This window comes from Quercus robur, chromosome 6 (assembly GCF_932294415.1).
Source record: "Quercus robur chromosome 6, dhQueRobu3.1, whole genome shotgun sequence".
In the NCBI taxonomy this organism is placed as follows: Eukaryota; Viridiplantae; Streptophyta; class Magnoliopsida; order Fagales; family Fagaceae; genus Quercus; species Quercus robur.
In genome coordinates, this window is record NC_065539.1 from 6,907,242 (window position 1) to 6,931,103 (window position 23,862).

Sequence of the window (23,862 nt, forward strand, 5' to 3'; positions counted from 1 at the left end):
TTCTCATATTTGAAGCATTCTTTTTTTCCCAAGTAAAGGTCATATTAATCTAAGTAGAAAGCAGTTTCTGCAATATTTAAAAAGCAGAACTGCAGTTCTGTACATTGACATTGGACGGGGAGAATTCTTAAATAGCGATAGAGTGACTTTTAAGTACATTCAACTGTGCTAATCACCCCAGTCAGTCCAAATAAACTATTATCGATCTGGCCTGGTTTGAAAGCAGCTTGAGATGAGCCAAGGTTCTCTTAAAAAGATGATGAAATTTAACAGTTTGAATTTCTCTTCCCCACTCTCCTTGGGCCAAAACTTACTGATTTAATTTTTTTATTTTTTTTTAAAGATAATGAAATTTGTTTTGCTTAAATACACTATTGGTCCCTGATAAGCACAAGCGATTTTAGTCCCAAAGTTTAAAGTGATCTTTTTTAGTCCCTTAAATGACATGGCCAAACAAAAAATTGACATATCATCACTCCTTATAGACTAAAAGCGACCACTTTAAGTTTGTTAGGAACTAAAATCTATCACTGAAACTTCAAGGACTAAAAAATTCATGAATTAAAGTTTAGGGACATCAGTGTATTTTGACCAATTTTTTTACATGGTAGCAGCTCTACTCTGTGATTTTATTAAAGTTGCAATTGTAATTGTGAATAATGCTAAATTTTACAACCCTTAAATTTTAATTGTGAATAATGTCTATCTTTACGACAACCCTTGAATTCTAAAAAACCATCACTAATTTTCAAAATTTTAAAAACTCATCTCATCAATACCAACTTTAATGCAAGTGGGCAATGTATGTATGAGAAGATCTTTGGAAGCTGAAAGTTCTTGAGTTCCTTGAAAACTTGTTTCAACCTTGTTCAAGGTTTCAATCATGTTTCAACATGATAGAATTGCCATTTTTTCATACTAGCATCATGATTCAAGCAAGGTTTTGGATGGACATGGAATATTTAGGTCTATTCCAGGACTAGGAACATGACTTTGCATACAAGATCAAACAGTGGGGCCCCAAATGCACATGTATTAATGTATATCTCCCATGATGTCCAAATATTTGTTAGAATCTCCTCTCTTCTTAAACGCTCATAAAAGATATAAACACTTGTTACTAGAATGTTTGTATAGATTAACTTCTTTGATCACATTTTCCAACTTTAAGTAAAAGTAAGATTTCTGGCTTGTTTTAATTTATTCTGATTTCCAGCTTCAAATTACTTCTGATTAGTGTATTGCTCGGGGATGTTATTAGCACTCTCATTCTGATAAGCTGCAAATATTTTGGACGATAACATGTCATAACCCTGACATGTGTGGGCAGCTGGATTTTCTACTGCTCTACTGAAGAAGAGAAACTCTGTAATGAATGAAACCAGAAGTGAAGTGAGCTTGTCAAAGATGCAAGGGAATGAACCTCCACTGGTTGAAACTGTGGTTCTATCAGTTTTAGAGAGGCTTTTCTCTGTCTTGTTAAAGTTGCCTGATGTTGAATCGTAAGTATCTACGTATTTTAACATTGCTAGTATCTACGTATTTTAACATTGCTATCATATTTTTCTACTAAATGGTCTGCAAGTATGTTGCTAATCGTATCGATTATTCCCAAGATGACAAGTAACTGGCTTTTGTTGAAAACTGTCATATTATGATAGCAGTTAATTCTTTCTGGTTTCGCAGGAGGTTAACAAAGATTGTGTCCAACCTCTCACAAAACCAGCCTTATTGTCCTCAGCTTTACCTCTATAGTACAGCTGACAAAGTCATTCCGTTTCAGTCTGTAGAGTTGTTTGTTGAGGAACAGAGGCAGACGGGGAGAAAGGTAAGGACTTTCAACTTTGGGTCTTCCCCTCATGTTGACCATTACAGGACATTCCCCAGCCTATATTCATCAGAGCTTCATAAATTCCTAAACGAGTGTTTTGCTGTAGTTAAGCAGACATAACCGATTATCCATGTACAATTGTCGTTTGTTTCAAGTATTGTTGTGGCATTTTTAATTCACCAGAGCAAATATAATCAGGGAATAATTGTCTACTCCTTACATTCTCCATGTGGTGATGGTTTATTACATTTTTGGACGGATGACCACTTGCAGTTGTTCTGAATGGAATGCTGCTATGCCATAATTCATGATGATGTTTTCTAAATAATGCTCCCTTATTCATGCTTGTATTATTAGAACTGGAACAGATTTGATCAGAATTTCAAGACTTTCCATTGCTAGTTTCTCTAATGCATGTTGTGGCTCACATATTGTAATAATAGAATCGTAATCGAACTTTCGATAAATTAATATTTTGAATGTAGGAAGCTTTCTTTCCAATTGTTCTCTCCTTTGCACCATAAATGTTTTGAAGTCATTTTTCTCATACAGTTTCTTCTCTTTTGGTATTCGAAATGTGCTAATTATCATCAGCAAATTTTGAGAAATTTTTTATTTGTTTTCTCTACTTGGCCATGTGAGTGTGCTGTCTCCTCCTTGCGTGGTTATCGATGGTGTTGATGTAGCTTGTGTTGTTGCTCCTCCGTTCTCCATTTGTCTGATTTTTTTTGTTGGTGGTCGCGGGTGATAAATGAAGACATGATTTCTAGGTGGGTGACTGTTTTTTTATTTATTTGAGGGTGCTATGTCAGTGTTAAAATGTTGTTTATAACATACTATTCAAAGTAGACCCATACTTTAAAATAGCTTCAACGCAGCCCCAGTTTTTACATTTTTATTTTAACAATTATTTTGCCAGAAACAACCATTTTAGGAATCATAGCTGAAATAATTTGATTTTATGGACTCGGCATTTTTAGGGGAATAAGCCAAAGTGGGGAGGTGGTTCTAAATTTTCATTTTTTCCCTTTTTCTGTGTGAGTCTGTCAGATTTTTTGAAGAGCTTTATAATTTTAGGGACCCAATCACTCAAAGGTATGGGTCTTTTCATTTTTTCTTTGTTTATGGATTATTACAAAATTGCTAGAGCATTGGTGTGTATTTTTTTTTTTTTTTTGGGGGATGAAATTGATTCCCTAGCATTGATGCCACGTTGTAAACTTTAGTTACTGATTATCTTTTATAACACTTGATTAAAATGTTATAGTTTTAGTCTTATATGATTAAAGTTTCAGGTTTGAATGTTATATACAAAACATTTGATTTTATAATTCCTCTAGGTGTAAGGATTTTAAATACTTTGGAGCAAATGTGTTTTTAAATAACTGATGGTACACTACTCCTTTAACTTCACAGCTTATAAAGCAGTAAGTGGGAGGAGTTGTCTTCGATGTGGAACTGCAAAAAGTATCCCAAGGAGTATGCAAATAGTTTCCCTGTGACAACAAAAAAGTAGCCCACAAGAATAAATATAATTTTAAAAAAAATTAACCAAACAAAACAAAATTCAACTCTTTCAAAACCAACTACCAAACAAACTTCCTGAATTTTGTTTTTGAAAAATGTGTTTTTCCTTTCAACTAACCAAACGTATTCTTCATTTTGAAAACATAATTTTATTTTTCCTTTTCCCTTGAAAACAAGAAAACGAAAATAGAAAATGAAAACAGTTACCAAACATGGCCTAATTCTTTCATGCTAATTGTTGTGCTAAAGTAACCGATTTAATTGTATATTGTTTTTTAAAGAAAAACAAATTACACTAAAATGTAAAATGTGAGGACAATTTAAATTGAACCCTAAAATGATGTCATAACTAATAAGTTTTATTGTTTTAACCTCAAAGTTTTTTAAAAAATTAAGTGGACTCTTAAATTAAATCTAAATAGAAAATATTAAATTTATTTTTTGTTTAAAAGTTGAAACAAAAGTGTTGGATTAAGTGATAGCTCGGTGGTATTTTTTAAATTGTACCGGTCTCAACTTATGTAATAAAATTTGTAGTATTTTTAGCGTTACTTATTATTATTATTATTATTTTAAAAAAAGCCTCATTAAGCAAAATACAAAAAACAACTATTAATTTGAATAAACTTTTAAATTCATGTGCCATAATTTGTGTTACAATAGTAGTAGTAATTGGCATTTGCTTAAAATATCTCATTAGCGCATCTGTAGGGCCCGACAACAGATGGACCAGATCCACCTGTTTACAGGAAGACTTAAGGCCCAAGCCGAAGAAGATAGTAGTCCAAGCCCAATAACGCAAAGCATCCATGTGCCAGAGAGGCCGCCGAGGAGGGTATAGCCCTCGGCTGGCCCAGAACTACACTAAGGAAAGGGGCAAAAGTGGCATAGGGATAATCTTGTAAGAAATCTGAAATATCTAGGAAAGGCTGCCCATACTACCTGTCCTAGACAGAGTTTTGCCTCTCACAGAGTCGTGTTCCTTTAGCCTACTTAACCACTCCCCAACAACTCAGGTCTAAAACTGATGGGACAAGTATCAGTCTTGAAAGGATCGACCCTACACGTGGACGAAGGAAATTGAACGCATGCGAGTATAAAAGAAAAAATATGTAACCTAAACAGGGGGCCTCCAGTCCTACGAAAAAAGGGGAGGTGCTTCAAAGGAAAAGAAATGGAAACCATGCATAAATATCTTAAGAAATCCACAGCCGGGTAAACACGACTTAGCCTTTCGATCCCACTCTCTACAAATGATATTGTACGAGCCCATTTACGTGCGAACCCAACCCAACTGCGGCTCCACGCAAATCGTGTGCTTACAATTGGCGCCGTCTGTGGGGATGGCTTGCGTGTTAGCTCGAGCGGTGGCGAGGTTGAGTTTCTGTCGAACAAGAGACTATGAGGATGCCCGTATCACTGGCGACGCATTGTTGTTATTCCCAACATAGGCTCCTGCTAGGGGCTACGTTCCACGGTGTCAACGACATGGGCAAGCTTAGGGGCTTCAAACATCAGGCCGACTTCTTCCACCTTATTCAAGGAGCAAAACCTTCGGAAAAAGAATCAGACAAGTTTTGGACAGAACCAAGGCCTTGCACGGTCCTCGGACCCAAGCCTCTGGGGAAACCAACTACTTAAAAAGAATCAGACAAGTTTTGGACAGAACCAAGGCCTTGCATGGTCCTCGGACCCAAGCCTCTGGGGAAACCAACTACTTAAAAAGAATCAGACAAGTTTTGGACAGAACCAAGGCCTTGCATGGTCCTCGGACCCAAGCCTCTGGGGAAACCAACTACTTAAAAAGAATCAGACAAGTTTTGGACAGAACCAAGGCCTTGCACGGTCCTCGGACCCAAGCCTCTGGGGAAACCAACTACTTAAAAAGAATCAGACAAGTTTTGGACAGAACCAAGGCCTTGCACGGTCCTCGGACCCAAGCCTCTGGGGAAACCAACTACTTAAAAAGAATCAGACAAGTTTTGGACAGAACCAAGGCCTTGCACGGTCCTCGGACCCAAGCCTCTGGGGAAACCAACTACTTAAAAAGAATCAGACAAGTTTTGGACAGAACCAAGGCCTTGCATGGTCCTCGGACCCAAGCCTCTGGAAAAACCAACTACTTAAAAAGAATCAGACAAGTTTTGGACAGAACCAAGGCCTTGCACGGTCCTCGGACCCAAGCCTCTGAGGAAACCAACTACTTAAAAAGAATCAGACAAGTTTTGGACAGAACCAAGGCCTTGCACGGTCCTCGGACCCAAGCCTCTGGGGAAACCAACTACTTAAAAAGAATCAGACAAGTTTTGGACAGAACCAAGGCCTTGCACGGTCCTCGGACCCAAGCCTCTGGGGAAACCAACTACTTAAAAAGAATCAGACAAGTTTTGGACAGAACCAAGGCCTTGCACGGTCCTCGGACCCAAGCCTCTGGGGAAACCAACTACTTAAAAAGAATCAGACAAGTTTTAGACAGAACCAAGGCCTTGCAAGGTCCTCGAACCCAAGCCTCTGGGGAAACCAACTACTTAAAAAGAATCAGACAAGTTTTAGACAGAACCAAGGCCTTGCACGGTCCTCGGACCCAAGCCTCTGGGGAAACCAACTACTTAAAAAGAATCAGACAAGTTTTGGACAGAACCAAGGCCTTGCATGGTCCTCGGACCCAAGCCTCTGGGGAAACCAACTACTTAAAAAGAATCAGATAAGTTTTGGACAGAACCAAGGCCTTGCATGGTCCTCGGACCCAAGTCTCTGGAGAAACCAACTACCTAAAAAGAATCAGACAAGTTTTGGACAGAACCAAGGCCTTGCATGGTCCTCGGACCCAAGCCTCTGGGGAAACCAACTACTTAAAAAGAATCATAGGGGGAAACCAACTACACAAAAGCGCCATTGGAGCTCCCTAACTCCCAGTCGACTGCTCGGATGGATTATTTATAAATCATCAGCCTTGGACGACATTCACGCGCTTATCACAGAATGTCCAACTGATATCCCGGTTAGTATCTTAAGTTTGATTCATTACAAATTATCGGTATGATGCTTGATAGTGCTGACAGATGAGATTCGATTAGATTATGCTTTAAAGTAGCTTTATCACAAATATTCTCAAAGCAACACATACATAGGGCACATTCGTTCACAAAGTCGTGTTGCCCATTAGATCAACGCTTAAAACATGTAAATCAATTTCCATTTTTATTACGATGGAGAAATAGTACAGTGTACAAATGAAAAGCTGGAATCAGCCCATGTCAAAGCTTACTACATAAGCAAGAAAAGAAAATACAAGAAAGCTGGAGAAAGCCGAGGAGGTATGTCGGAGGAAAGGTTGGCTACAGCTCCGAGACCTTATTCTTCCCCCGCACCCTTACATGCCCATAACTCAGGCAGCCAAAGAGACCCAACTTGAACCTGACACCGTTGAAGAAAAGGTGCAGGGAGTTGAAGGTGATGGGGCTTTCTCTAAATATACACCTGCCGCAAAGCAGAGGCGCTGATGGAGGAAAACCCTTCTTCTGCCATACCAAAGTGTTGGCATGAACAGAGCCTGCTTCGGATTTTGGCTAAAAGAGGGAGAGACGCCGTTCTCCCTCGGTGGAGATGGAAAACTCTCCTGAACTTGTGCTTCCTATGCCCATACCTTACTGTTATAAGCCTCATGAAGACACGGCGCTTCTGCGGCGGAGACATTTCTTTCTTCCCAACCCTCACTTTCAACATGTTATGCCAAGAAAGGAGAACTCCGGATATGGAAGCTGTGATGTGGGAGAAAATCTGAAGGATTTGTGCGTATATAAAGCAACTTTCTCTCCTTCCCATTTATTGGAAAAGACAAGGTGATGGCAGTCAACTCATGTGGCGTCCCGAGAAACGCTACAGACAAAACAGTCCTGGCTCAACTTCCAACATCAACTGCAACCACAAGATTAAAGAGCCTCGTAAAGGCGCACTTCAGTTATCGTGACATCAAAGAGTACCACGTGGCCAGAAGTTGCAGAAATATCTCTTAATTCATGGGCTAGGTGGATTCGTGGCCCCGGGGTCGCTTTGTGTAAGGGCCCAAGTACTTTGGCCGACGCCGAGCAGCGGCCATGGCCGAGGATAATCACTGTTGGGCACCTCGGGAAATGCTCAAAGATAGGGGAAACCAAGTACCGATGCAGACATTGGTCTTGGATAGAACCCATGGCTTGCATGGTCCTCGGACTCAGGCTAAAAGGGAAAACCAAGTACTAGTGCAGACATTGGTCTCGGACAGAACCTAAGGCTTGCATGGTCCTCGGACCCAAGCTAAAAAGAAAAAAATCAAGTACATAAGATAAAACGCATACGTCCTGAACAAAACCTAGGTTTTGCAAAGTCCTCGGACTCAGGCTGCTTGGGAAGTCAACTGCCCGAATGAAGAAATTTCTCGGCTTAAATACTGGAAAAGGTTAAGGCTCGCGTATCATGGAGATGGCAGAACGACCTAATGATTGCCAACCTAAGGAGGCCATTCATCCGGTGGGTAACGTGTCCTCGGATAACTACTTCTTACACCTTATCAAGCATTTAATGCCCGTCACGGTTAATTTTAAGATAAGTCTCACTCCTCACTGGTCGGATTGTTATGTTGAATAATAATCTTGTTAACGTTATTGTAGCATCTTTTTAGGAACGATTACCTTGGCCTTAGTTATTATTGACTCAAATGCTATACTATTATGCCGAGCAGCGCTTTCACATTTGTTAAAATATATAAACAAGACATACGAAATAGAGTAACAATCACTTTTATTAATATAAAAAATTGTTACAACATACAAGGAAGGGCTTAAACAAGCCTGTACAAAAAATGAACTGCTAAAACAGTAACAACAGCCGTAACATAAATATGTAAACCATCAAGTGTCTTCTGAACTCGCCTTCAAAGTCTCTCTGAAATCTATGCCTCAGAACTGTTCATATCAGGAGAAGATCCTTATACAAAAATAATGGAGGAGAAGAAAGAAGAATTAGAAGACATGGAAGCACTTCAGCAAGCTCTTGTCACTGAAGAATGCAAGGGAAAAAGAAGATGGAAGACATGAGCGGGAAGGAGGAGAAGAAGAGGGAAGCAATGAAAAGAAAATAAAAGGAGTAAAAGAGGGAGAAGGGGAGCCATATTAGGTATGCTCATGAGAGAGCGGATGGAGATGACAAGGGAAGTTTCCGACCCAGTCACACCGGAAGTAAGGTGTGACGAGTCCCTGTTTCGGATTTTGGCTAAAAGAATGGGGAGACAAATCTTGAGTCTCCGCCATCCTTGCCCTGACCGAGCCATCTCAAGTTTTGTTAGGGCATGGCGTTTCTGGGAAAGGAAGGATTCATTCATGGCCGACTACTATGATGGATGTGTTATTGGATTAGGAGTAACCAAATGGAAGAAGTAAACCACAAAAAGGGGCTTGAGGGATTCAGATATGCAAGAATCACCTCTGGATCTCTCTCTTTATATAAGGGAGTAAAGCATGGGCACGTAACCCGCTCTGATCCTCAAGGAAATCTGCGAATAAATGCGCATTCATTCCATTCCCCCACGTTATCAGTAACCGTAAGATTTGGGGGGCCTCGTAAAAGGAAGATATTAAAAGCACACTACGAATAACCGAACGGTATAAACGCATCACGCGCAAATCGAGGGAAACATCTCGTGGACCGGCACATTCCTTGGGGAGGTGAAAAGTCGCCGACGTTGATCAAGGGCCGAATTTAATGAGCCGCTATAAATGCTTGGTATTATCAAAACCCTCCTATCCAACTAAGGAGTCGGACAGCATGGTTTTGAGGGGCTATTGTAGGGCCCGACAACAGATGGACCAGATCCACCTGTTCACAGGAAGACTTAAGGCTCAAGCCGAAGAAGATAGTAGTCCAAGCCCAATAACGCAAAGCATCCATGTGCCAGAGAGGCCGCCGAGGAGGGTATAGCCCTCGGCTGGCCCAGAACTACACTAAGGAAAGGGGCAAAAGTGGCATAGGGATAATCTTGTAAGAAATCTGAAATATCTAGGAAAGGCTGCCCATACTACCTGTCCTAGACAGAGTTTTGCCTCTCACAGAGTCGTGTTCCTTTAGCCTATTTAACCACTCCCCAACAACTCAGGTCTAAAACTGATGGGACAAGTATCAGTCTTGAAAGGATCGACCCTACACGTGGACGAAGGAAATTGAACGCATGCGAGTATAAAAGAAAAAATATGTAACCTAAACAGGGGGCCTTCAGTCCTACGAAAAAAGGGGAGGTGCTTCAAAGGAAAAGAAATGGAAACCATGCATAAATATCTTAAGAAATCCACAGCCGGGTAAACACGACTTAGCCTTTCGATCCCACTCTCTACAAATGATATTGTACGAGCCCATTTACGTGCGAACCCAACCCAACTGCGGCTCCACGCAAATCGTGTGCTTACAGCATCAATCAATGCATAATAGCTTAAAGCTTAAATCTTGCACATAGATCTCAAAAATCACACACACCAACTCATGTAAAATTATGTAAATTTACATTCTAGTTACACTAATTGTGTAAATATATACAACTACTGTTTATGTATATCAATATTTTATTCATTTTTCTTACACTCTTTTTCCATCTATTGAAATAGTAAAAAAATAAAAAAAAAGAATTAATGTTATATTGAAATAAAATAAATAATATAATGTAAACATTTTTTAAAAGTTGTTATATAAAATAGAAAAAATAGATTTTTATTCTAAAATAAACAAAAAAAAAAAAAAAAAAAAATTGCGGGAGCTGATAAAAAGCTCATACATGACACACTCCCAAAAAAATAAAAAATCATCGCTCTTAAAAACGAATTGCACAAATTTTAGGGAAATGATATTTGGGCTAAATCAAATTTGTGAGGTTGTGGCTGTTAATTGAGCCACATCTGGCCAGGCCTAGTTCATTTTTGACTTATTTTATTAGCAGTCAAAACTAAAAACGGAAATAGGATTCAAATCAAAATACCCTTTGGCTTCAATGTCATATGATGTTGCTAACTTACTTTATGGCTTTATTAGTGCTTTTAATTTTTAGCACTTTCTTATAAGTTCTTTCGACGTTGCTCAAAGCATATATCTTCCCACTTTGGATTTGAAATGTCAAAACGCGTTGGATTTGAAATGTCAAAACGCGTGGGATCGTCGGTTACTTGTAGGGGGACACTGCCAGACAAGGAAAGTTCGTGTCAAAACGCGTTGGATTTGAAATTTCAAAACGCGTGGGATCGTCGGTTACTTGTAAGGGGACACTGCCAGACAAGGAAAGTTCGTGTCAAAGACTAAATAAAGTTCGTGTAAAGACGAAATAAAGGACACTGCCAGAGTGCCAGTCAAGGAACTTTGATAACAATAAGAGTTTGCTTTTTTTTTTTTTTTCTTTTTTCTTTTTAATTTGCGGTTCCCTTACTCTCACGTTTTAATTTTAATTTTTTTAATTCCCTTCTTCTTTATTTTGAATTAAAAAAACATTTAAAAAAAAAAAATAAAAATGGAAGGTTAGCTAAGTTACGTCAGCCTCAAGCAGGGCACTTAAGTTAAGGCCCGTTAACCAACCCTTATGGATGCCTACCAACGAAGAACTGCTGGCAATGAGACTCAAACTTAAATGGGTTAGACGAAGTGCTCGAGTTTTAGCAAAACACTCCTAATATAAGCCGTGTATTGCCTAATATTTGTATAGGTAATAGGTAGCTTTTTTTTTTCTTTTTCTTTTTCATTGCCTTAAACTTAATTTTGAGACACATCTTCAATTTCCTCTTTCTATTCGGTTTTAGTCTTAGATTTTTATGATTGTTGCCTTAATGTTGATGATTGGATCATTGAGCTTCGGTGTGGATAGGTTTTTTTATGCTGGAGAGGCTACTTCTCCCGTTCTCCCTACTCCATAATCATCAAGAAACAAATTTTTTGAAGCACAAGGTAAAACGACCTCGTTTGATGCAGGGTACAAGCAATTGAAACTTGAAACATGCATGTTATATGTTTTTTAATATAACAAAGATTATTTATGGGCCCGGTTTTTCTTTAGATATTTCTTTCAACTTTCTATTTTCTAAGTGGAAAGAGTGCTAATCAAGACAAAGTGCCCTGGTTTTTGGTCTTCGTTGTTTGTAGAACTTTGTTGGATTGCATACATTAATTAGTGCCCAGGTTTATTGACTTTGTCATCTGTATACTCTTAGCATAATAATTGTTTTGTTATTAGTGATAATTGTGATGAGTATTATGCGTTTGTGTGTGAAATTATTTTTTCATCACACCCGTAGATTATTTTTTGTGATTGGAAAATGTAATAATTCCAAATTATAATGAATGCAAATTATTAACTTTTACCCAAAAAAATAGAAGAGTTTCTAAGAACGCGATATAAAAGGGTAATTATATATTTACATTGTACTAGCAATGTAAATTTAACATTGTAAACTAAAAAAATGTGTACAACATTGTACAAGGAGAGGGTGAGAGTGCCATTTTTTTCAAGGTTTTAATTTTGTTGGAACTTATTTATGTGAATGCACTAGCTTTTAACAAAAGAAACAAGTTTAACTTGAAAAATCTCACTAACTATAGAATTATGCGAATGTGTTGTTTTTGAAGGCTGAATTATACTACTCGGAGTAAAATTCCATGCAAATTGGATTTTTTAAAAAAAAAAATTCACAGAACAACACTTCAAGATAAAACTATAGTATTGACCATCATGTTGGGCACAATTCCACACACCAAGATTCAAGATAAGGAGAATCAAAATGATTTGTTCTTACTTGAGAGAGATAATCAATTTGTGTGGGAGAGTCTAGGTCAAATCAAACTATTCGGGGGAGAAAAAGAAGCTAACAAGACAGATGAATAAAGTTTACAAACTCTCACTAAAAAATTAACATAACTACATATTTTGAAAATCTAACTGTTGAATTGTATGTTCTTTATATTCTTGACATACATGTCAAATTTCATTCAAATGGGATATTATTTACTATTAAATCTATAAACTTATTTATTATATATAATTTAGTACTAGAAACAAATATAAATTTAAATATGTGATTGATAATATAATTATTGATATTTGATATTCGTAAAATTTTACAAGCACGGATGATATAATAAAAAAATGTACTTATATGGTAGATTTGTTAAAATTCACATCCCTTAAAAAGATATAGTAAATTTGTAGCCATTGACTACAAACTAATTTGTAGGCAAACTTTGTTCTTTATAAATCAATAAAATAAACTTAAAAAACTTGAATCTTTCAATTTCAAGAATTATTTGTATACAGTTAGCAAAGCGTAATTTTACAAAATTATAAAAGAGATCAAGTGATCAAAATAAAAGAAGACAGCATAAATTTTCCTTTTGTTTCGAAGGACCCCGCAATGGGAATAAACCAGCAACCTACACAGCAAGCTTGAACCAAGCACTTTACTATAGGATTTAAATCAAAATACCCTAATTATGGCTTCAATGTCATATGACGTGGCTAACTTGCTTTATGGCTTTAGTGCTTTTACTTTTTAGCACTTTCTTAGTTTCTTTCGGTGTTGTTCAAAGCATATGCGTTCCCACTTTGGATTTGAAAACTGAAGACGCGTGGGATCGTCAGTCATTTGTAGGGACACTGCCAGTCATGGAACGAAAGTTCGTGTAAAGTCTAAATAGGGGTTTTTACTTTTATGGACACTGCCATTCATTTAAAAGAAAGGTTGTTTACACAGTCCGTTGTGCTTTCTTCACTCATATCTCTTTTAATTTTCATTTAGTCACATCTTTCTTTCATTCTCTTCTTCTCCTTCCATATTTTCTCAAATCTTTTGCTCATAGATTCCGATGGCTCTGCAAATCAACGAAGGAGGCTCTTCTTCTTCCACTGCCCGATACAAGTATGACGTTTTCTTGAGCTTTAGAGGTGAAGATACTCGTTATAATTTTACTAGTCATTTATATAAGGCTTTACATGACAAAGGTTTTAAGACCTTTATTGATGATGTTAATCTTCAAAAAGGAGAAGCAATTGCAGCAGAGCTTCCCAAAGAGATAGAATTGTCAATGATTTCGGTTGTTATATTTTCTGAAAATTATGCATCTTCAACTTGGTGTTTGAAGGAACTTGTCAAAATTCTTGAGTGTAAGGATCTTGGCCAATCAGTTCTAGTTCTACCTGTTTTTTACAAAATAAATCCATCAGATGTACGTAAACAAGAGGGAAAGTTTGGGGTTGCACTAACTAAACATGAAGAAAAAGAAAACAGAGATAAGGTCCAGAGTTGGAGGGCAGCTTTAACCAAAGCAGCTGGTTTGGCTGGATTCTCTTACGAGGAAAGGTATGTATCTATTACTACTTTTTTGCCTTCTTGTAGTATAAAACATTAATATAAAGTTTTGTTATCACCATTTAATTCCAAATAATCAAAGGATTTGCATTGCATACTCAAAGTTAGCACGTGGTCAAACTTCAAATTCATCATGCGTAGGTGGAAGAATATTGATTTCTAAATTAACACAGAAAAATATATACTTCTAGAAGGGTAAATGATTTCACCTTACAATGTTATGTCCATGTACTAAATAGGAAATAAACAAGAGAGACTAGAGAAACATTGGATCCACTTTAGATTGCCTCTTCTATGCTGCTTCCTTTCTCCATATAGATTTTGATTCGGTTTTTTGAGAAGCTGAGAGAGAGGAAAAGTCACAATCACATCCATAATCACTTGCCAAACAAAATTTTCAGAATAAGATATTTTTTATTATAAAAAAAAAAAAAAAAAAAAAAAAAAAAAAATTGTCACGACTCGCAATCCAAATGAATTCCACATTTTCAACCATGACCAACATGTCAATACCAAGCTTAAGCCTGATGTTAATATGAACCAAAGTAGACCTGTGAACAAAAAATTGTCTATTTGTTAGTTGATAAATAGCTTATCTAATATTTTTTTTCCTCCAAATAATAACAAACACCATCAATTTGGAATATACCACAAAGTTCACACACTAAAATCCCCTATTACATCAAAAGTTCTAACGCTCAAATATTGATTCATAAATAAAAACATCTCTACAAAGTTAAGCGCAAAACTACTAAAAAGAAAAGTAAAAACTAAATGAAAATAAAACTAGCTCTTATGAACCTCAACTAAGGCTCCAGCTAATACTCTATTGCATAAAACCTGCTCACTGATTTTTTATTTATATTTTTATTTTTATAAAGAAGGTAAGCTAACAGAGCTCAATAAAAGGGGTTAGGTGGTATGGGTTATAAAGAATGCATAAATACATGAAAATTGGAAAATTTTCTTAATACATGAATACACTTCGAGATAAACTTCTTTGAACATGTACACACAATTTTTCATGAGCTTTATAAAAAAAAATCTTTAGATATATAGCTTTGAAAAATAAGTTTTATACTTTCTCTAAAGATATATCTCATTAGATTCAGAAAATTTTTTTTTTTTTTTTTTTTGGCTAGATAAGATAGAATTTCAACCTATAGAGTTGCTTCATGATGATTGTTCTTTATTATCACTCCAAGTCACCAATTGATTTTAAGTATAGGTGGAGTTTGAACCTCGGATTTCTTATTTGATAATAAAAGACTTTACTAATTGAGCTAGTTAGAAGCCTGGAACCCACAATTGTTTTCTTTAGAATAGATTTTTTTTTTTTTTTTTTTTAACATTATCTATTGAAAAAACCTCAGTCTTGAGAACTTCTTAACTTCATAAGAATCACATCATAATCATACTTCCATGATTTAACATCACAAAACACATTTCCTCAATTGTTAGTAATTAAATAATTAGTAATTTCCTTTACCATAACATGAAACACAATTACTCTTGATATTACTTTTGTTACTCACTTACTCTTTATATATATAACTTGTAATCCCATAGACCACTGGATTTGCATTGTATACTCAAAATTAGCACATGTTAAAACTTCAAATTCGTCATAAATAAGTAAATGAGCATTCATATCTAAATCAATATAAAAAGGATATACACTTCAAGGTAAATGATTTCACCTCTCAATTTTATGCCCATGTACTAAGTAGGAAATGAACAAGAGATAACCCATCGGTCCACTCTAGATTGCCTCCTCTTTGCTGATTCCCTTTCTATTTACATTTTGATATGGTTTTTGAAATACTATCATACTGGGAAGTAGAGAAATTCTCATAATTGCATCCTTAATTGCTTACCAAGCAACATTTTTTTTTTTTTTTTTTTTTTTTTTTTTTTTTTTTGAGAAATACCAAGCAAACAATTTGAGAATAAGACAATAAATAAACTAATAAATAAATAAACATTAGTATAGAGATTCTAGAATAGAGGGAAAAGAGTGAAAAGTGGGGGAAAGCATTTTATAAGTTGGGTGCTTAATTTAATTGAGGAAAAAGTTTAGGAACACAAATTTTACTACAACTATAAAGGGTTGATTGTGGGTGATGTAAAAAAGTGGTAGATTCATATGAAAGTAAGTGTCCACCACTTACAATTAGGAGATGACCAAAATTCATATGAATATATATATTGTAGTATAGATTTTCATATAGTCTAACACATCAAATGCTTCTTATGCTTTTGTGCTTGGCAGTTGCTTTGAATCCGAAACTCAATTTATCGAAAAAATTATAAAAAAGATATCAAGTACCACATCAAATCGGACACAACTATTTGTCGATAAATATGAAGTTGGAATAAATTCTCGTGTGGAGGAGATAGAATTGCTTTTGGATACAAAGTCAAATGGTGTTCGCATGCTAGGGATTTATGGTCTTGGGGGAGTAGGTAAAACTACAATTGCAAAAGCTGTTTATAATAAAATATTTGATCGTTTTGATAGGAGCTGCTTTCTAGAGGATGTTAGAGAAAAGTCACAGACAACCAGTGGCATAATCCAACTACAAGAGACACTTCTTTCTAAGACATTACAAGACCCATATTTAAAGGTGGACAGTGTTCCCAAAGGAACTGAGCTGATAATGGATAGGTTTTGTCATACAAGGCTTCTTTTAATTCTTGATGATGTGGATAAATTGAACCAGATAGATAAATTTCTTGGAAGTTATGATTGGTTTAGTTCCGGAAGTAGAATTATTATAACAACAAGAGACAAAGAAGTGCTAACCACTCTTGGAAAAGATTGTCTAGTTTATGAGGTTAAGGAATTGGATCAACGTGAAGCTTACGAACTCTTTAGCCTACACGCCTTCCAAATGAATAAACTAGGGGAAGAATATTCAGAAGTTGCAAGGCAAATTATACATTATGCCAACGGTCTTCCATTAGCACTAAAAGTAATAGGTTCTGATTTGTGTGGAACAAGTATACATGAATGGAAAGATGCATTAGAAAAGCACAAAAAAATTCCTCACCAAGATATTCAACAAAGGCTCAAAATAAGTTATGATGGATTGGAAAAAACTGAAAAGGATATTTTTCTCCATGTTGCTTGTGTTTTCAAGGGATTTAAAAAGGATTTCGTTACAAATGTACTAGAAACTTGCAATTTATGTCCACGTTATGGTATTCGCAAACTTATCAATAAGTGTCTCATAACTGTTGATCGATATGGCATATTGTCGATGCATGACTTGTTACAACAAATGGGCAAGCAAATTGTTCAACAAGAATCTGAAAACCTTGAAAATCGTAGCAGGATATGGCATTATGAGGATGCTTACGAAGTGCTAACTGGAGATATGGTACAAGTTCTTTTACTTCACTTTTCCTTTTTCCAAATATTTTTTTGTTTAAAATTTCAAAATTTTTTTGCTTTTAAAAAAATTATATAATCAAACTTATTTGTTTTATTCTTTGTTCAATTAGGGGTCTGATAAAATTCAAGCAATGATATTGCGCTCACCTGAACCAGTAACCATGAAATTGCAGGGTGAACCTTTTGCAAGGATGAAAAATCTTAAATTTCTTTTTATTGAAAATGTACACATTTCTTGTGAAGAATTTCGATATCTCCCTAATGCGTTACGGTTACTTGAATGGCATGAATTTCCTTTTTCCTCCTTGCCTTCTAAATATTGTCCTCAAAAGCTTGTTGCACTCAACATGAGTTGGAGTAGTGGCATTAGAATGGAGAAAATATTCAAGCAGGTATGATTATTAGTATTTATGAATTATAATTTCTTAAAGCTCTTTTAAATGTTGGCCAAAACTAAATTTTGATTATTATTTTTTTAATCTGCAGGGTTTCCAATTTAATATTTTAAAACATATGGAACTTCAGAGTGACTCCATTACAGAATTACCCAAATTGTGTGTCCCAAACCTAGAGACATTGGACCTCTCTAATTGTGGTGAATTAGTTACAGTTCATGAATTGTGTGCCCCAAACCTAGTGGAATTGATCCTTTCTTGTTGTTATAAATTAGTTACAGTTCATGAATTGTGTGCCCCAAACCTAGTGGAATTGATCCTTTCTTGTTGTTATAAATTAGTTACGGTTCATGAATTGTGTGCCCCAAACCTAGTGAAATTGGACCTTTTTTGTTGTTTTAAATTAGTTACGGTTCATGAGTCCGTTGGATTTCTTGATAGGCTACGGAAATGGGAACTCAGAGGCTGTGAGAGTCTTCAAAATCTTCCAAACAACCTCAGGTTGAAATCGCTCGAAGAGTTTTTTCTTAGTAATTGCTCTATGCTTGAGGAATTCCCCAATATTCTTCATCAAGAAATGAAAAGTTTAAAGTCGTTACATTTATCTTATAGTGGCATCAGAGAGTTGCCTTCATCAATCGGGTATCTTACTCAGCTTACTGGATTATGGTTATATGGTTGCCACAACCTGAGGGATCTTCCAGACAGCATCGGGTATCTTACTCAGCTTACTCTGTTAGATTTAGATGGTTGCCACAACCTGAGGGATCTTCCAGACAGCATCTACAAATTGCAAATGCTTGAGCACTTCTATTTTGACAGTGCCAAATTGAGACCACCGTGTAATTCTTTTGATGGACTTTCCCAATATGGGTTTCTAAGGTTATGGGACCTGAGATTCAGTGGATGTGGAAACAAATTAGATTTTTTGACGAAGCCCAATTACTTTCCCTTATTGGGCTTTCTAAGTCTATCTGGCACTGATATTGTTAGCATCCCTGAAAGCCTAAACAGATTTACTACGTTAGAAACCCTTCTTATAAGTAATTGCCAGCAGCTACGACAAATTTTGGGGCTTCCACCATTTCTAAAATATTTAAATGCAAGTCACTGTACGTCATTAGATGCACAATCCTCAAGCAGATTATTGAATCAGGTCTCTCTTTTTCAAGTTATAATAAAAAATAAAAAATAATTTTTTTTTTTTTTTTGGGTAACTTTCTTTCTTAATTTAATTCGTTGAATTTGCTAATTATATGCAGATTGGAGAAATTATATGTGAAGGAGAAAAAAGCGACATATATGTGTATCCAAGTTGGTTGAATCCCAAGCTTCAAACTAGAGATTTGTTCCATGAGGATGTTAACGATAACCGTCGTTTTTGGGTACCATATACAGAGATTCCAAGGTGGTTGAATTCCAAGCATCAAAGTGTTGGAAATTCCATATCATTCCATGTTGGTCGCAAATTTACAAATATTTTTGCCGTCTATTTCGCTTTTGGACTGGGGCCGCAATTACCCATCTATGATGTTGATATAAATGTTTACCTCTCCATTAATGGTTTTGAAGAAGTTTGGATTACTAGCTCTAACCTAGGTCGTGATTCTGATGATACATTGTGGATATCTTCTAGATCACATCTCAAATTGCAGAAGCTGTTGGATGAATCAAATCCATCTTATGACAATCACGTTGAGGTTACATATGAATGGGCCAGAGAGACAGATCGCAACAACCCTCCTTGTGAGATTAGAAGGTGGGGGGTCAAAGTAGAATGTATCTGTTGTCCTCAAATGATGGCCCTTACCCTGGATGACAATGATTCTGACTCCGATCTGAATCTACCATTAAAGAAGAGGAGAAAATATTGATTGAATTCGGGAAATATATATATGCCAAGGTTTGTCTCCTTCTCCTTCTTTAGTTGCAGTGTAGCATTTGCCCTTAATTATATCTTCTCTCCTTTATTTTTTATTGATGTTATCCTCTCCAGCACGGTTGAAATTGAAGGAAAATACATCTTAATTAAAAGAGATTGTGGAAACTAGAAAGTAGGATGGTATTAAATTCTAGGTTGATCCATTTATGCATTTAGCATTTCATGTATGAATTAGTAATTACTGAGATCTCTAATCTGGTGCAACAACAATTGATCTTATTACAATTCTTTGTTATATTGTTTTGGTTGGACCTTTTTATTTCTCACTTGGGCATGCTATTTTACAGCTTTTACTATGAAATGGAATGTTTACTTTTTAATTGATTATTTGATTGCAAGATTGAAAAATTGAATGAGACAAACCAAGCAGAGTGCTATGTGATATCCTTCAACTAACTAGGCTTTGTTGCATTACTTGGCCTCTATAACGGCCGAATTTTTGTTGCTTGTTGAAGTGTACCCAAGTTCTTTTCCATGAATTTTATGCAATCCTTTAAAGTGTATTTAATCGTATCATTTATTTAAGTTTACAGAATCTCATAAAAATTGATTAAGTGCTTGAGGGAAAAAAAAAAGACCCAACTGATAAAGTATTGATTCCTAACAGGATACACCAGAGCATATGACTATAAGTTTTTGTCTGTATGAAGAAGTAGAGAGTTTAATCAAGCATATAATGGAGATGGGGTTACTATAATTGTTATGAGGAGTTTGATATGGGTTCATCTTCAATGGGACTTACTTTGTTGACAATGATTCTGACTCCAATCTGACTTCACCATCAAAAAAGAGCAGAACATAATATATGGATTTGAAAGAAATATGCCTCCATCTGAGCATAGCCTTGAAACTATTCTCTCCTTTGTTGTTTCCGTTTGAGTGTTTGACTTCTTTTGCATTTTATGACAAGGTTTGTCTCCTTCTTTACTTCCGTTGTTTCATTTGCCCTTGTTATTTTATTTTCACCTCTATTTTTATTGATGATACCTCTCTAGTACAGTTGGGATTGATGGATAATAAATCTTAATCAAAAGAGTTTGTGGAAAGTAGGATGATATCAATTTCAAGGTTGATCCATTTATGAATTTATCATTTCATTCATGATATGAATTACTGACATCTCTAATCTGGTGCAACAGCAATTTATCTTCTAAGAATTCTTTGTTATATGGTTTTTAGACCTTCTTTTTTCACTTAAGCATGATATTTTACACCTCTTACTATGAATGAAATGTGTATTTTTATTGATTGTTGGATTGGAAAACTGAATGAGCTAAACCCAAGTTTAGTGCTCTATGAAATCCTTCAACTAATTAGGCTTTGTTGTATTACTTAGACTTTGGCCTCTGTAACAGTGGAGTTTTTGTAGCTTCAGAAGTGTACCGAGTGCTTTTCCAGGAATTAATGCAACTTTTTGAAAGTGGATTTAATCATATTTTCTAAAAGGGTACACTAGAACCTATGAATAAAAGGTTTTTGACTGTACTAAGAAGTTTGGGTAGATCATGCATATGATGGAGTTACCAGATTTGTTATGTCTGATTTGGGCATTAGCCCTTCAAATTGTAAAAGACAATTTGAACTGAGCAAGGAATATATATATATATATATATATTTTGATAAGTAAACTGAGCAGGGAATATTATTGCATGAATTGGCCTAAGTTTGTTTTCCTTTGTATGAGAGCTTTCTCATTAATAAGAGTAGGTCTCAGTTCAAGAGTGGCTTAGTTAATCAGACTTTTGCTGCTACGCTTGGGAACTCCAGCTAGTTTCTATGCATTGTAAGTCATGTGATTATTCAATGTTGCTTCACTTTTGATGCTTGTTTAATGTGTAATGGAAATGTGAACTCCTGGTTCCTTTTATTTTGCTGTTGAATTATCATTTTTAAACAACCAATTTTGGCCCTGATTTGAATGCGACTTCTTCTCTATTATGTCTTCCAGTTGGCAATTAACTGCATATAAAATACACCTTAAATTAAAAGGATACAATTTATTAAATAAAAATTTACTTGAAAAAAAATCAAATAAAAGTAAGCATGAGAGGAAGAATAATATGAGCCCCTTACTTATCAAAGAAACAATAATATGAGTCCCTTTAACATATGTGAATGTAAAGACATTTGAGCTCAGAGAAACAAACTAAAAACTCAAGATGTGTATAATCTTCATTGCACTTCCTAGTTTCTAACCAAGGTTTGAAATGGTGAGAAGTGTATAAACCATCCTTCTTATTGATTAACCTTTCAAGTCTACAATGCTCTAGATTGCCCAAGTATTTATTGGTGTTTAAAGTAAATAATAGGGAAATGTCTAGCAAACCATTTTTGCTGTTACACTGAGTTGGGGGTTTTGCTTTGAACGTTTCAAGTCTATGATACTTTACTAGGTTGGTAGGTCATTTAAGACAGGCTAGCCAAAAATTAAGTTACTAAATTTCCTAGAGTTTCTTTATATATAAACCAGAGGTATTTATTTGTAATTTTTTTTTTCTGTTAATTGGTAGTATTTGAATTAATAAGGATGGCTGCGCCACAACTTCTTCACTATTGGGATAGCAACTATGGCTGCTAATGAGTCTCCTTTGTCCTCAAATTTGTGCGCCTAAAATTGATCTTTCTGTCCTTCAGGATCCTTTTGAATGTATTTTATGTTGATGTACTTCATGCTTATGCAATCGGTACAATTGTAAGTCTTTGTTCTATGATATGTGATGTGCTTATTTTTGAGACATTAGAATGAATCTCTATACCTGAAAAGAAAAGGTTTTTATTATTATTATCAACTGTGAACATGATTTTGATCCTTTGGAAAAATAAAGTTATGTATCTTGGATATCTTATAGATCCACCAACTTATTCAAATTCTTTGGAGGTAATCTAGATGCCATGGACACCCATTTCATCTCTTTCCTACGTACATATCTTTCAAAATAAATTAATTGGAATTCTTCTAATTTCCCAAATAGTTTGGTTGAAGCTTAGTTTGATTATGGTTGATTCAATTACCGTGTAGTTTAATTATAGTAAATTTCTAAGAATCTGTGGCCTATCTTACTAATTTCACTTCAAGTATTTGATCTATACAAAACATTGATGTGCGGTTTCTTAATTGTATTACCTTGAGAATTCACCTTGTTATTGGAATACCTAGTACAAAAGTAGTTAAACAATGGTTATGAGTAAAATAGTAATGATTTTGTATCCAGCATAAACAATGTGTGTAATATTTTACCATCTTGTACATAAAAATAGTGTGGAGAAGATGTCACTTATGGAAATTCCATATTTTGTATTATTTCTCCTTTGTTTTTCTTTTTCCCTTTTTGTTGATTTTGTTCATGTTGTATCCAATGGTTGGTTTAAAATATCAAGCATTTATAATGTTAATTTTGCATGTTAATATTGCCTTGTTGATAATACTCATACATATTATTTAATTATTTTAGACAATTTCATGTTATTTTGTGAGACTATACTATTTTGTATGAATTTTTTTTTATTTGCACTATTCATAAATGATTGCTCATTAAATGCCATTTAAAAATTTCTTTCATGTTTACCAGGCTATGGTAGCATAGGTTTAGCACTAGTTTCAACTTGGAAGAATTTCCATGCAAGGAGTCAAAGATTCTAGTTTCCTGTCAAGTTTTACTGTTGCAATTATGCAAGCATTGTCCACTGTGATACAGAAGTCTTCAAGCTTCAGCTAATAATTTTTCTGGTTCCACAGTTCTTAACCTCTTACTGAGCCAGGTAAAGCCTTATATCCAAGTAACTCATGTTTTTTGTTTAAATAAATAAATTTATCTCTAGATGGCTGTTCTCCTTGGTGGTTAAACTTTCTAACTTGCTTAACATTAATTATCTCTCCCATAAAATTTTGTTCACTTAGAAGAAACAAATTTTAGGAAAGATGCATCAAGTGTCACCACAATTACCTTTCTCATCCTTGCTTCTACTTTTAGATTTGAACAAAATATGCAACATCTCATGCAGCTAATGTATTGACAAACGCTATATTCGTCCCTAACTTTTACAAGGGACAAATCAAATGTACTACCTCATCTGAAAATGGAAATGTTGACCATTAACACAACATGGAAGCTGTATATTAGTTCTCTTATTTCTTATCATTGCTTTCCCTAAATCTATGTTAAGGTCATGACTTACGGTGGTAATGTATTTAGGTCATTGATTGGAAACATCAAAATGTGCAAGGAATGCATATATTGGCATATTAGAAATTTGTCTTTAGATTTTAGCATCAATGAGTTCATCCAAAATTATGCCTTTGACAGCCACTCAACTCCAAACATTAACTTAATTGATCTCACTCTCACATACACACATTTCCTATTTGTTTTTGACATAGGTACCTTGTTAGTATTATGGTGTGC

General features: G+C 35.4%; 4 protein-coding genes across 11 annotated transcripts in view; 3 read left to right on the forward strand and 1 right to left on the reverse strand.

The window, feature by feature from the left end:
• Window positions 1-2,332, forward strand: part of LOC126732492 (uncharacterized) — a 39,673-nt gene extending 37,341 nt beyond the window's left edge. Inside the window, exons 4-5 of the mRNA XM_050435380.1 lie at window positions 1,321-1,502; window positions 1,687-2,332. Coding sequence (XP_050291337.1) covers window positions 1,321-1,502; window positions 1,687-1,951 — 447 coding nt within the window. The 3' untranslated portion in view covers window positions 1,952-2,332. The remainder of the gene's footprint in view (window positions 1-1,320; window positions 1,503-1,686) is intronic.
• LOC126732493 (pheophytinase, chloroplastic) overlaps window positions 1-23,862 on the reverse strand; it is a 101,528-nt gene that overhangs the window by 62,937 nt on the left and 14,729 nt on the right. The gene's annotated exons all lie outside the window — the stretch shown is intronic.
• The window catches only part of LOC126732490 (disease resistance protein RUN1-like), an 81,244-nt gene that overhangs the window by 55,091 nt on the left and 2,291 nt on the right, over window positions 1-23,862 (forward strand). Inside the window, exons 1-7 of one of the 4 annotated variants that reach the window (XM_050435374.1) lie at window positions 13,101-13,716; window positions 15,998-17,108; window positions 17,233-17,514; window positions 17,609-18,673; window positions 18,780-19,420; window positions 20,067-20,369; window positions 23,029-23,218. The exons of 1 other annotated variant lie outside the window; for it this stretch is intronic. In XM_050435374.1, the coding sequence (XP_050291331.1) occupies window positions 13,223-13,716; window positions 15,998-17,108; window positions 17,233-17,514; window positions 17,609-18,673; window positions 18,780-19,391 (3,564 nt within the window). In that variant the 5' untranslated portion in view covers window positions 13,101-13,222 and the 3' untranslated portion in view covers window positions 19,392-19,420; window positions 20,067-20,369; window positions 23,029-23,218. Of the gene's footprint in view, window positions 1-13,100; window positions 13,717-15,997; window positions 17,109-17,232; window positions 17,515-17,608; window positions 18,674-18,779; window positions 19,421-20,066; window positions 20,370-23,028; window positions 23,219-23,862 lie in introns of those variants that run through there. 2 more of the 4 variants (XM_050435375.1, XM_050435373.1) reach the window with 2 other exon arrangements.
• Window positions 1-23,862, forward strand: part of LOC126732491 (uncharacterized) — a 48,052-nt gene that overhangs the window by 1,880 nt on the left and 22,310 nt on the right. The gene's annotated exons all lie outside the window — the stretch shown is intronic.